Consider the following 15,126-nt stretch of genomic DNA (forward strand, 5'->3'; position numbering starts at 1 on the left):
AATAAAAAGATGATACACAACTTGGTGGGAATCTACTTTTTGTTTCTTGCATCCCAAAATTAAGGACTTTCTTTTGAGATAACACACATGGACAAGACACAGAATAATTGGAATTTTTTTTCTTAGTCTGCTCTTATGCATACAAAAAGCTGCATCAACTTAGCCATCCAGTCAGATTCACGGAAAACACCATCTGATAAAAGATTAACAAGGGTAACCAATGGGCCATTAGCCCAATGGTATATCCTCCCTACGAGAGGAGGGGTTCGAGTCCCAGCGTGGGCAATGTATGTGTGAGTACTTCCCTGATCAATATATATATATATATATATATATATATTATACAAGGGTAATAGGGGAAAGATCATTACCTTCAAATTTTAAACTATTTTGCTGATCATGATCAACTAATAAACTAAGATTGGTGGTTCAAGAGCATGTGACTAGAAGAGGAGTCATGAACTTTCTAGAAATTGGATTGGTTGAAGTACATCTCTTTTGTTAATGTTAGATATTAGGTATACTTAACCATGATTTATGGTGGGGAGGCAGTTACAACAATAAGCATGGAATTGATAACTCCACAATCTTGTTAGAATCCTGGTGAAATTTTTGCCAGCCCTAGAGACTAGAGAGCCTTAAGCATTTTTACTGACTCTTGTGCCAATTAGCATTATTATTAATGGTATCAAAGGACTTTGCTTCATTACCTTGAACTTTGAATCAATCACAAGTTCCTAAAATCATTGTCATTGTGGCTGCCATTACTGCTCTTACTATCTTCTGTCAATTCTTTTGACTGGACCGGAAAAGGATTTACTGTGTCATTCTTATGACTATATCAACCAAAATGACCATTACAGCATAGATATTTCACATTCATCTCAGTACTGAAAGTCATATCAATTTGGTTCTCCTCATCTTCCTATAATCTGCAACAAACCAAATTAAGCACGACTCGATAATACTATCACTGAACCAGATAATATGTGATGAGATAATTTCAACGGGTTCAACTCTATCGTTCCTATAAAGACTACTCTGAAATTCCTTTTGATGTGCTTTTTCCCTAATGTAATCCTGCACCATCATCTTATCACTCACTCTCATTTCTTCACTGCATTTGTCCGACAAACAATTTTCTTTATCGCCCAACATCTTTTGCCACACAGCATAACTGATTTGAATCTTAAAGCTCTTCTATAATTTTCCTTTTTAACTTGACCATCATACTATTTGGCTCCCCTGAACACATTTCAACTTCAGTCACTCACCTCTAGAATTTATTCTATACATATCTCTTTGGATGGACCATTTCCCTCCTTAGGTCAAAGGTCTAAGAATATGATATTATGCAAAGGTTCTTTTCAATTTTGGCCAATCTCTCTCTCCAGCAACTAATCAATTTATCCATCATATAGTAGAATTGCTAGCATTAGGTCTTATTTGTACAATACTAAAATTAATAATTAATGGAGAATATTTTTTCTTTAATTACCAACAAAAATAATAATTAATGGAGAATCTTTCATCTACTCAATCTACCACTTGATCGATATTATCACGACAAGAAAACTATTAATGTACATTTTGGAGGGCACAGCCTGTTGATGGAAGTGTTATATCTCCAAATTATATCCCTTTTCGCACAGCAATAAGTAGTATAATAAGAATGGGAGAAGCGAGAAATATGATATATGGAAGGGCTTGATCCAGTTCACCTTCTTTAACCTCAGGCTCTTTCAAAGGGTAGTTGGATTTATCTTCAAGAAAAGCTTCAAAAAAGTTTTGGTAACCCATCTTCAATGGAGAAAGATACGAGTCCCTCACCTTCATCATTTCCATGGCCTGCCATCAACAAAATGGTTTTCAATTGAAAGTAAAGAATTCACAGAGAAAGTCCATCTTAAAATTCAATATTGAGTACAAAGACCCCTAAATCAATATGGCACTATTTCTAAATGTAAACTATAATGTTGTAAGAATTATCAAATCTTAATTGGAAAACCACCATTAGGCGTAGCAATTGGCAGCACACACAAGCTAAGGCACTTGTGCTAATAAAAAAGTACTTATTTGTCTTTATCGGAAAAAAGCAACACTATTTTTCTTAAAGTGGGCATACTCTACTTCAAAAGTTGCAATCAAATGGTGCCTTTTTTTTTTTTTCACCGGTCATCATGATAGTTTAAACTTTTGTAACAAGGAGATCCCATAGTAGAACTAAAATGTTGGTACTGCAGCACTATATGCACCAGCATGCATGCATATTAGACTTGTTTCAACTTTCAAATTTCAAGTACTGTCATGCATGCCATGGCTCAATTTGTTTCAAGGCCGCCAAGTCAGATAAGAAATTCTAAATTTATTTTACCACTCTTGAGCGCTAGGCCCATATATGCAAAAAACTCTCCATCTTATTATAAGTTACCTGGAATCCAAACATGAATTGTCTTGCTTTCTTGCTCACTTTAACATTTGGATGAGACTGAAGCCTCTCATACATAACTTGAGCCTCGTTGGCCCTGCAAACCATTGCAACTGTTGAATTTCTCTCCGGCAAGCAAATAACAGAAATATACTATTTTGAGATGAAATTCCCAAAACTGTACCAAATATATATATTTTTAATAAAATCTTAATTATACCAGATTCCAATCATTTGAAAATATATTAAATATTGCATTAGTTTTATATACTACGGAGTATGAGGTTCATAAAGTGAGTCTAGTCAAATATACCGAGGGAGTCTTGACAAATATGACACACACACACATACCTACTGAGTGAGTCTTGACAAATAGACCACTGCAAAGCAGCTAACCCGTGAATTTCACTCTGCACAAAGAATATGTTAGGAAACTACAATACAGCTCAGAAGAAGAAAGAGATCAAGTATGAATCCCTCTAGACTTGATAATGATAACCTCAATATCAATTTCATTCAGCGCATGTACAACTAAATCCCCTAAAGTTTATAAAAATAAATAAGTAAAAGAAGTCCACAAAAGATGTTCTTATCAATAATGAAAATGGCAGATTGTCATTTACTTAGTTTCCTTTTCCAGGGGAAAAAAAAACAAGATAGCTAAATAATAAAATGAATAAATTGGATGGCACAACAACTCCTATAAAGCAGAAAAGCTTGCAAGCTTGGGGGTTAATACGAGGACAGTCGACTGGATAAGGGGGCCTCGAACCGACCCCACACATTCGCTCACTTACGCTGTCCCCCCAAAAAATTACACGGCCGTTTCATTATTCGAAAACAGATGTTAGGAAATTAACAACTGTCAATTGTTTGTGCATGACAGGTTACATCAGTAAAAGAATTGTGTGGGCAGATAATGATGTCATACATAGCATGGAAAGAATGACAGTCAAAATACACGGTTCTTTGACGTCCAAATGACAAGTTTCAAATGAATGTATGAAAAAAAAAAAAAAAACATATCAAGCAATAATATATCATAAACAAAAAAAGTAAGAAGTAATTAGTTCTATAAGTTTGGTCACAACCATTCCAACAATTAACAACAGGCAAGGAATGCAACTTTGGTGGTACAACAAATATCAAGCAAACAAATAACAGTGACGCACCAAAACTTCAACAAATCGTGATCACCAACACAAGCACGAGACCCCGGCATAACTCATGATACATCCCATGCTTGCACATTGACGTAAGCATGGCAAGATAAGACCCGCAGTACTAGTGAAGCACCGACAAGGTTAACAAGCCATGCATTGCACCCACAAGCCAACTTGATAGGCGCAGCACATGTTCATGAATGGAATTTCCCCACAACCATGCCGCACAGCCCCATGAGCATGTATAAACCCGAGACAAGCACCGACGATATGCACATAACATGCTGACAGCACATTGGTATTACACTCAGCTAGCACATGAGTTTTAACCTTTAAGTTATGCCACATAGGATTTATACATTCAAGAATCAAGCTGAAAGCCTATGTGTAATACCAGCCACTGGTGTCCCTCTAGCACCATTGTCCCTGGGAAAGGTCAGAACCCTTTTATCAAACTATTGGAATATAATCAAATAAGACCTAGTTAGACGGTTTTTTTACATGTTCATTTGCTAACGAGTCTAAACCCCACAAATATTTCACTCGTTTCCAAAGTGGACCCTTGCCAAGTATGTATCATTGCATTGTGCAATATCCTGTGTGATGTAGTTTACAAGATTGTTCTAGAGTACTGGCAAATAGAGTCAGCCTTTCTTTGCCAAATATTATAGAGTAAAAATAAAGTGTTTTTGTCCTCCGTGAGATAAAATATGATTGTCAAAATTAAAGAGAGAAGTTAAGGATGAAACAACACAAGGATATACATGGTTTGGCCACTAAGGCTTACATCACGGCACACAAAGCCCAAAGGGCTACATCACTTTTATTACACTCTCTTGATCTTGTTTATAATAATCACCTCTTGCTCTACAAGAATAGAAAAGACTTGTTGTACAAGTATTCTTGCTCTACAAGTATATAATAAAGGAAAGTTTCAACGAGAGTCAAATACGCAAATATGGTAACAAAGTTAACATGTTGATAATTTTAACAATGATAATGTTTTTGCTTTAAAAAAAAATAAATAAACCAATGATACTGTATCAGTGGCTCATAAATTAAAGCATTATATCAATAGAAAAGGATGAAGGGGCCATCGCTTGACGTGATGGTCAAAGGTGGGGTATGCATGAAGACACGGGTTTGAATCTAAGAGCAGCCACTTGTGCAAAATAATGCCAAATGTTAGATGGGACCAGCCACACACATGTACGAGCATTGTCTATAAATATATTTATATATTGGTTGGCATGTAGGGCCTAGGTTGGGTTATTTCAGACCCTAAATCGTTATTTCAGACGATTTACAATTTCAACAAACAGGCATCTGAGACTATTCAGATATCAGAAGCAGACTACCTTAAACGGCAACTTAGCCATAACTTCCTCATAGTAGGGTAATGCTTCCTTAAGCTTTCCAAGATCCATCAGATAATCACCATCCTTCATTGCCTATGTATAAAAGCACTATAATTAAGATTAAGTTGTGTTATTCATCTTGATCAAGAAATGCACAACAACATATGCATATGAAAGTAGAGAAAATACAACACAGCTAACCAAAGAATTTCAAACATCCACATGTTTTGAACATGTGCAATATCTGGCTCAAATTTACATTTTTCACCAAAATTCCCGATTTTACGACAAAATTTCCAGATCGGCTGACAGGACATAAAATTCGAAAGCAACCCACCCCTTCCCTCATAACATTACAGCACTTTTACCATCGTTTTGCAATGGCTTTGACATTATTATGTTATTTTTCCATTTTTTGGGCCGCAAGGGGGGTGGGGGAGCCACATATGGGCCACTGAGGACAGCTGTCACTATTCAACTTTTTCTGTCATTTAAAATTTGTATTTCTTTTCTTTTTTTTTTTTTTGTAAACATGACCCCTCTCAAAATTGTCAAAGTCTTAATTGTTCCTAGTTCTCTCTCTTCTCAGTCTCTCTCTTTTCTCTCACAAACTCTCTCTGCTTCACTTTCCCATGACCCACAGCAAGATCACCTCCTCCATTTTAGCCATCGATCTCTTCTCTTTGACTCTCTCAATCTCTCTCCAAGGCAGAGACATGATGTTGTTATTATGCAAAGTTTCAAATTATCAAAACTTGTCAAGTAAAACTCTGAATGAAATCAGTATAACATTAATCAAGTGCACTTCTTTTCATAATAATATAACATTATTACATATCAAGCAATAAATGTGCATATCAGCATGGGTCTTTAGTTCACTTGCAATATTCAGATTCAGACTTCCTAACAGTACATGGGTTAATAATAAGGGCAACACTTGTGCAAATACTTAGGCTGTGTCCAAAAGCAAACCCACAGACATAGCAATGCAATTATGCAAACAACACAAATACTACAAATTTTAAAGAGTAGAAAATGAATTATCTATCTAATGTAGTGGAAACTTTGAATCTATCATCAATGAGGTAGAAACGAGTTAAGCAGAATAAATGCATAATATGGACTCTTGACCTTGATAGAAAGAGAATAATCCAATTACAACCCTCACTAACAAACTTTAAGAAGGATTCTCTAATATTACTATGCACTTCTTATAACACTTGATGGATTGCATTTCGATGGATGATGAGAAAAGGAAAAAGTCACAGTTTTCTTTTGCTTTGCTTCCAAAACATATATAAAGAAGGTAATATACTGTTTTATCATACCTTCTCACATTCAGTTTTTAGTTTTGGATCAATATTCAAGCCAATTTGGCTTTTGTAGGCAGCAACTAATTTCCTTGTACGTTCATCTTTGGCAGCTTTATCTTCTGCTTTTTCAAGCACTTCCCCAGGACAAATGACTCTTCCACCACCATACTGAACACCAGAAGTTTGTGTCAGAAAATTTTGAAATAAGAAAACACTCTCTAAGGATGTTAATATAACAAGATGGAATTAGTAGCAGAGCAGTTCTAAAATGTAACATAATAGTAAAGTAACTATTGTCACCTCCCAAATTTGGGGTCCACTCGTCAAATAAACTTGTTTGAGAAGTAACCACAAAAAGTAAAAGTCAACGCGTATTTTGATTCCTTTTGTACGAGCATGGCCAATGGATATGAATCAGCAGAAAGTGAAGGTGGGGATACAGAGATCTTTTTTTTTTTTTTTTTTTTTTATGGATGCCTTATTGTGCCTTTCCTTTATCCCAGCTTTTCCCTTATAATAGGCCAACCGCCATCAATGAGATCACTCTTCTTGTTATTAGCAGTAGTAGTTCATGCTTGATATCCTAATCATTTGGATTTAATAAAAATCATAGAATCTAAAATGTCAAGTTGGAGTAAACAAGTGAATAACACTTGATGATGCCAAATATAGCAGAATTAGTCTACACAGCCACAAAAGCCAGTGCCCTTGCCCATCATATAGGGGATAGGGATATGGGATAACCCAGTGCACGAAGTTCCCACCACTATGACCTTTGAGGATGGTCAGAGGTACGCAACCTTATTTTTGCATGCAGAACGGTTGTTTCATGTTTCAAACCAGTGACCTTCAGGTCACAACGGAGCAACTTACCATTGTGCCAAGGGCCCAAGGCCCACCGGGATAAAATTTTAAAAGAAAACACCATTCCCAACATGATAACACTTATATGAGGTGTTGGGCAGAGAAAAAGACTGGAAACGAACCAAACCCTTAGGTATTATTTTGGTTATTTTGGATAACCTATGTCACCACACTCGTCACCCCGAGTTTTCAGAATCAAACCAATCAATGGATCCTGTGTGCAGCATGATGCCAAATATAATTCAACATTTGTCCTTTTACTAAACTTTTTCTGACTATATTCTGAAAACTCATATATTAACTTGGACTACCAACAGATTTTAGGTAATAAATTTGTTTCTTTGCGTCAAAATTGGCATCAATATTTTCTTCGCCAAAAGTAATTTCCATTTTACATAGTTAACCACTTACAATTTATCAAACTAAAACACACTATCCCCCACCTGTCTCCAAGGATTAGCGACGGAGCACATCAGCACCATCAACAGAAAAATACATAAATGATAATTGAGCTTCTAAACAGAACAGTAATATGCAATGGAATATACCGATTTGGAAATGTTGCTAGGTCTGGGGAAAACTCCCCATGTAGAAACCTTGGGCTTGTATAGATCTGAGTTGTCTTCCTGTGTTGGCTTTGGCTCTGACACCGTTGCATCGTCGAACTTGCTAGTGTCACCAACAATGATCTCCACCTCAGGCAAGTCTCCTACTGAAAAAGGGTCTGCTACTGGAACCAACCCAGCTGGAAGTCCCCTGCTCTGCTTCTTATCCGAGAAGCCAAGCCCCATAAAATCAATGCTTGAAATCTTTGGTTCTTCCTTCTTAACAACCCTCTTCTCACCAAATTCATTTCCTGAATTCCCCCCATTCCCTCCGTTCAATCCTGGTAATCCGTGCACATAGACGGTAAATTGTCTCATCTTCATTTAACAATCAAACCCTACTAAAGGATCAGATTCTACTGACATAGTATGTAATTTCGAATCAAGCAGAAATCATAGATAATCAATGAAAGGGTTTTCTTTCCCTAAGCATGACTGTCAGTTTAGAATCCAAATCAAAGTGATTATAGTATCTACATTTTCCAAGCATCATTTCAGACCACGTCCCATTTCAAATTTGGATGGCAAGGTAAACCCTAATCCTTGGCCAAAAAAATTCATATAGCCAATCCCTAGTACTGTCTTACAAAAGTGCAAGCCCAGTGCCTTTCGCCATTGCGCCAATTCACAACGGAGCAATCTTACTGTTGCGCCAAGGCTCGCCCTTTAGTACCATATTATAGACTACATATTTTGTTGAATGGGCATTAGATTTCAAAATTATATCATGCTCATTCAAATTCCAATCAATAAAATTCTTGACATGTAGGTATGTATATATATTCTAATTATGCTATAACTATATATATATATATATACACTATTCATTGTTATAATTTTTTAGCCCATTTTGTTGTTGTTGTTTCAAGATTTGTATAATAACTTGTTAATCATATATATATATATATATAGAAACTCACATTTTATATATATATATTTATGATTAACAAGTTATTATACAAATCTTGAAACAACAACAACAAAATGGGCTAAAAAATTATAACAATGAATAGAAACTCACATTTTACCAAAAAGCAGTACCTGAAATTGTTTCAGTCCTCTCCACACTTTTAGTGCCACCCATAATACCTTTGTTCTTCTTATACTCTTTTGCTTTCTCCATTGCAAGTTTAACAGCAACTGGGAGTTCCTGATTTCCACCATTCCCACCTTCAGAAGACGAACCATCAATTCGATTCGCTATTTCAGCTGTCTCTGGAACTGCGTTTTGATCAACTCTGGAAGTCGGTTTCGATTTCTTATACGCCTTAGCTTTCGCTAATGCAATCTTCACGGGGTCGGTCTCGGCTGGTTCGTCTTCCGGATAATTTTCTGGGGAGTTTGACGAATTGGGTGACGAAGATTCGGCATTGGAAGATGATGAGACTTTGAGCGTCTTGAATGTGCAGTGTCTGGGATTTCCTGATGTTGAAGAGCCACCGCCTTTGATGGGCCTGAGAGAACAAAGCCATGATGATTGGGGAACAGTGGCCATGGTTTGGACTTTGGTGTGTGAAGACGGGTTCTTGAGAAGGCTCTCTCTGAGGCCACAGTTTATTGGTTGCCGTTAGATAAGACTGTGTCTAAGTTAGATAAAATTAAAAACTTTAATAATTGAATTTTGATTTTCTTGATTTTTGATTGTTCGATAAAATTAAAAACATTAAAAATTTTAATAATTTAATTTCAACACTTAGGGCTGTTTGGCATGAGTTTTGTTTTAGGCTTGAGGACCTATTTGTGTAGTTGTGGTTGGAATTTTGTTTCACCAATAAGACTGAATTATAATCTATTATACAATTGATTTTAGGGTTGTAGAAAAAATTTAAAAAAAATTTAAAATGTGAGAGAAAGATGAGAGGTGAAATTTGTAATTTTCAATTTTTAAATATTTTTTTATCCAAGTTTAACTTTAGACATAGGCTTTAAGCCAACCAACGTAAATCTTTATGTTTTGTATTTAATTCTTATTTTTCTTCTACCAGTTTCTTATTTTTGTTCAGTCCGTTTTGTAATCTCCTCATGTTGCGTTGTTTATGATAACATGAGTTTAGAATATTATTTGATATTTTTTTTAGTTTTAACTTTTGAATAATGGTCTATCTGCTTAAAATTTTACCCTATTTTAAATGAAACTTCATTTTAAAGCCATATTCAAAATATTAGTATTTTTATTTATTTATTTATTTTGTTCTATTTTATTTTATCCTGGTGAAAAATGTAAATAATATGAATGCCCAGTGAACTAGGGAGTTCAAACTTTTCACATGGTTACTTTGCTTTTTCGTTAAATATTTAATATTTGTGCGTATACAAACAAGACAATAGAGTTTTACTAAATACGAGACATTGAACATCCAATATTTTGAATATGTCTTATCAATATTCATATGCATTGTTTGCTCATTTATTGAATTTGTATGGTGGTTTTCACAATTTCCTTAACATTTTACCATAAACTTCCAAGTTCCAACATCAAAAATTCGAAATGCTATTTTAAAAAGTATATGGAGCTGTTGATTTCTGCACAACCAAACATGCCCTGAACAGCTATACGTAAGTTGTGCACATGACCACGTCCAAACAAGCCCTTAAATTTTACATTGGCAACTCTGAGCCTTTTGGCTTCCAATTTCCACAACATTCACACAAAAACTTGGATTTCCTACATGTATTTTAATGTCGTGTTGCCTGTGAGCTAATTATTATTATTTTTTTTCCTAGTTGGAACTTACACATACCGTCTCCATTGAGGTTCGAACCCTAGACTTCCCTTTGGAAAGTAGGAGCCTTATACTGCTAGGTCACAAGCCTGTTGGTCCTGTGAGCTAATTTACATGTATGATTTCAAAATTAATTTCAATTCCAATTTGATTGAAGCACCCTGTCCGAAAATGAAAATGTTTCGACTAAGCATTACTTATCATGAACTTCAAATCACACGAAGCAAGAAAAACAATATTTTGTCACTGAATCAGGTGCTGGAATAAGATCATCAACACAATGACAATGTTCATCCACTTCAAAAACAAATTCAAATGTACCATTAAATTTATCCACAAATATTCAAATTCAGTTTCTATAACTGACCAAGTACACAAATTGCAAGCATTCTAACATTGTGCAGATCAGCAACAAAAATAAAGATCTATAATTTTACAACCAGAAAGTACTCAGCAACTTTATCCAACTTTATCCCGAAACCTCACATGAAAAACATTATTGTTCGTCTGATACCGGTGAGTGATTCGAGCATGGCTTCATGAAGAACATTATTCTTCATCTGAATACCCGAAGTGAGTGATTCGAGCATGTGAAGCCACCGTCAACCATGAGATTAGCCCCACTAATATACCTTGCTTCATCGCTAGCCAAGAAGACAACAGCATTAGCCACATCATCAACAGTAAGTTCCACGCCATTCAAGTTGGCGTTCTTGCCAATAAAAGCACGAAAACCTTCCAAGGCATCATCAGTCCTCTCCTCCTCAGGCAAATGAGCCAAAGCCAAGCTTGTTGCAACTGCATAAGGGGAAACACAGTTCACACGTATCCCATGGATTCCAAGCTCAGCTGCAACGCTCTTGGTAAGCCCCAAAACCGCATGCTTGGAACCTGTGTATGCATGTGGCCCTAGGCCTCCTATGGCACTTGCTACACTACAGAGAGAAACAATTGCGCCTTTCTTCATCGGGATCATTATGCGAGCTGCGTGCTTCATTCCAAGGAAGACCCCCTTCACATTAATATCGAAAATCTTCTCAAACATTGTCATGTCCACATTGCGGATGTCTGGAGATGGGGGTCCTGCCATCCCAGCATTGTTAACCATGATATCAAGTGTGCCAAATTTGTCAACTGCAAAGTCAACTGCACGGCGGACGTCATCCTCTATGGTGACATCGCAGTGGAAAAAACACGTATTCAGGTTGCCATCAAGGGCTTCACATAGACGCTGACCGAGTTCGTCTTTGATGTCAACAACACAAACTTTTGCACCGTGTCTATGGAATAGACGGACAATGCTCTCTCCAATGCCAGTGGCACCACCAGTGACTAATGCAACTTTCCCTAATAATCTGAAAAAGGCAAATAAATAATTGATTACATGACTGAAGAAATCTGTAAATTCAATTTAATGTGTAAGATGGGGGATAGGAACTATCTTTGAGATTCAACATTATTCTAAAAGAGATTTCAACCCAGAAACAAAAAAGAAAAGAAAAAAAGGACATGATAAAAAATGTGCCGCACTTAGCAGACATGCCTATAACAATTTTGACTCAGTTTTATCTCCACTCATTATTTTTTTTTTTACTCCTCCTAACAGGCACAAAGGGGGCACTAAAACTTTGAACAAGCTAACAAAAGATAGCACGTCGATTTGACATGAAACTCGGTAGAATCTAAAAGAAGATCTAAATTCAACTTGACATAAGCAAACTCAATACAGTATTAAATAATAACCATTCTAATCAAGTATTTTTTTCCCCCTTTTAAAAAAAGGCCTTCTCAAATTTACTTCTTATATTGAAGTCTATTATAATTGGATAGGTCAAAATTCATCAATTATCTTTAACTTCCAATTCAATGGGCCATGTCAGTTATCAATAACTTCTCTTTTGTAACAACCCCAGTTAAACCATAACCTGATGCACTGTTCATAGACAATGAGAAAGGCCAGAGATAATAATATTTTCAATTAACAATCAGTATTATCCCAAACAGCTGTAGGATTCTGACTTGCCTTTCTCTGCCATATCAACAATCAAATCGAGCAAAAAGAGGTGGTAGATTTAACAAATATGAGTTTGGCTCCAAGTCGGGAATGAGTGTCTTGCTTGTCAATTAGATTCCATTACGAACAAAAGGAACTCCTGTCCATTTGTTCTTTTGGGTTCGCGCGCCTTCTAATGAAATCTTACTTATCAAAAAAAAAAAAAAATTGTCTACAAACACAAGATCTATAGTCTCCGAAATTTAGTTACAGTTCCCCCGACCCTTTGAACAACCAAAAGGAGCATAAAGGAAGAATACCATTAAGAAACACTGAAAAGTGAGACTTCATTGTTGTGTCACGGATCCGCAGCTATTGGATTTGGCAATTAATATCCAAAGTTTTCTAAATTCATTTCAACTACATGCCACATTATAGCATAGACAAATAGGCTAAAACATTATTGAGAATAGTTTTGAAATTTTGGTCAAGAAATGGATGCAAATTAAAAAATGGAAAGGAAAAAATGAATAAAATGGCCACATAAATTTTATTTTATTTTTTTAAAGCCAAGTAGAATTATGAATTTCGGGCTGAATACAGGAAAAAATAAAAAAATAAAAAATGATCCATATAATCAAAACTGACACAAATTGAGCTGCTTGAACAAAATTCTCTTAGCTGTGCCTGAGTGAGATCGGGCCAAGTCTAGATTCAAGCATACCACTCAAATCAAATTCGGACAAATGGTCCATGAGAAAGAGTGGCCTTAAATTAAGAAATGGTGTACATTTTGGATGAATTCAAGAAAAATATCCGAACCCTAAAATTTACTGGGAGATTCAAAGCATTGGGAAACTCGGATGGACTAAAAAGGATAAAAATATTAAATTCAAGCAGTAATTCAACAAAACAGATAAAATTTAATTCATGAGCTACAACCCATTTCAGAAATCAAATGAAACAACTTGGAAGTGGTCAGAATCGAATCAAGTGCACTCATCCCAGTTACAACAAATTCAAGTTTTTCATTAAGAAATTATGTGCATTTTGGATGAATTCAAGAAAAATATCCAACCCCACAAATTTACGGTGAGATTCAAAGTATAAATTCACTAACAGCAAAAATTTGAGAAACTCCGATGGACTAAAAATTCAAGAAGTAATTCAGCAACGCAGAAAATGTTTAATTCATGAACTATAACCCATTTCAGAAATCAAATGAAACAACTTGAAAGTGGTCAGAATTGAATCAAGCACACTCATCCCAGTTTCAACAAATTCAATTTTTTCATATTCTTAAACCAGGACAGAGTACCAATTTAATTGGCATCAGACTTGAGTGTAAAACCATCATATATATATATATATATATATAACTGTTCATGTAAGTAAACATATATAGAACAATTGTATGCATAGATTACCGTTGGGTGGGAAGAGAAGGATCACCAGAGCTGGTCGTTGCCATGGCTTGAGCTTCCGCTTTGATCCTCTCTCTCTACGACACAGATCGCTCGCTTAAGCCTTGACTCTCTATCTCTCGCTGTGGATAACACAAATTAGACAGAAAATCTCTCTGAAATGGATCTTTTTGTTATGTGGTTTCAGTTCGATTAATCGAGAATGTAATACACACGCAACGTTAAATTGACAATACAATAACTTATGTGACAGTTTTTTTTTGTCTCCATGTGTTTTGTTCTTTTTTCCGACCAGTATCTCATATACAATAACTTATTATAAATAAGTGGGTAAGCTTTATTTCATTTTTATTTGTGTGTCAATTGATAAATGATGGGATCTTATAATAATTTCTTAAAATAATACATCATAATTCACACTTACTACATTTAGTTCTCTATTTTATATATTTTTCTTATAATTATCATAAATGAGAGTATTTATCATTAATTTATTTTTTTAGATTTAACAATGTTTCAATACTAAGCTTGCGCTTCATGACATAACAAAGGTAAGTCACGTAGATCTAGCTTTCGAATAGTAGTCCGGACTTAAATGATGTACGAGGAGAAAAAACAAAACAAAACAAAAACAAAAAAATACTACACTTTGTAATGTTATAGTATTCCAAAAAATTTGTAAGTGAAGGTACAAGTAGGGGTGCATACGGTCCGGTTTGAACTGGATTAAGAGTATTTTGGGACCAAATTTTTTATAACAGTTTCACTATTTTTGAAACCAAACCGAACCATAATGTCCATGGAACCAAACCAAACCAAACCAAACCGCAAAAAATCGATTTGGTTTGGTTCGGTTTGTCTGTTTTAATTGATTTCTTTTTTATGTTCAGTCTGGGCTGGTCTGGTTTAGCACGACTCTAAATCAGAACCGGACCGAAAAATTACGATTCCATAATTTTGGACCAAGGACCGGACCAAATCGCTTTACAACTAACCCAAATCACCCAATTTAGTACGGTCCAATCCGATTTTTCAGTTTACCGAATTTTTTGAATACTCTTGTGTACAAGAAGATTCTTATCATGTCATTCATTACTAGTTTTATTTACTAAACTGCTGAATTGAAAAGAACAAAAATTAAATTAATTATTTACTTTTTAAAAACTCCGAAAAACAGTTTTGTTATTAAAAATGGGGAGCTCGTGATTTATGTTACTCATACATTTGAAAAAATAAAATAAAGTAAATTACTCAC

General features: G+C 35.3%; 2 protein-coding genes across 4 annotated transcripts; both read right to left on the reverse strand.

The window, feature by feature from the left end:
- Positions 1-1,462: 1,462 nt before the first annotated feature.
- Positions 1,463-9,293, reverse strand: LOC132299400 (uncharacterized). 3 transcript variants are annotated; one of them, XM_059795966.1, is made up of 7 exons: positions 8,773-9,293; positions 7,675-8,012; positions 6,278-6,430; positions 4,950-5,042; positions 2,780-2,838; positions 2,432-2,525; positions 1,463-1,848 (listed from the first exon to the last, which is right to left on the reverse strand). In XM_059795966.1, the coding sequence occupies exons 1-7, from the start codon at positions 9,224-9,226 to the stop codon at positions 1,633-1,635; spliced, it is 1,407 nt and encodes a 468-aa protein (XP_059651949.1). In that variant the 5' UTR covers positions 9,227-9,293; the 3' UTR covers positions 1,463-1,632. The 3 variants fall into 3 exon arrangements, 2 of the variants coding, with proteins under 2 accessions (XP_059651949.1, XP_059651950.1); XM_059795967.1 differs by lacking the exon at positions 4,950-5,042; XR_009480105.1 differs by lacking the exon at positions 2,780-2,838 and having other exon boundaries at positions 1,711-1,848.
- A 1,459-nt stretch (positions 9,294-10,752) lies between these two features.
- On the reverse strand, positions 10,753-14,065 carry LOC132299401 ((+)-borneol dehydrogenase 2). Its single transcript, XM_059795968.1, has 2 exons — positions 13,875-14,065; positions 10,753-11,809 (listed from the first exon to the last, which is right to left on the reverse strand). Exons 1-2 carry the CDS (start codon positions 13,916-13,918, stop codon positions 11,011-11,013), a joined length of 843 nt encoding a protein of 280 aa, XP_059651951.1. The 5' UTR covers positions 13,919-14,065; the 3' UTR covers positions 10,753-11,010.
- Between the last annotated feature and the right edge of the window lie 1,061 nt (positions 14,066-15,126).

The sequence above is a fragment of the Cornus florida genome, unplaced genomic scaffold (assembly GCF_030987335.1).
Source record: "Cornus florida cultivar Cherokee Brave unplaced genomic scaffold, ASM3098733v1 CherokeeBrave_3.0.0_Hap2_Chr03, whole genome shotgun sequence".
NCBI lineage: Eukaryota > Viridiplantae > Streptophyta > Magnoliopsida > Cornales > Cornaceae > Cornus > Cornus florida.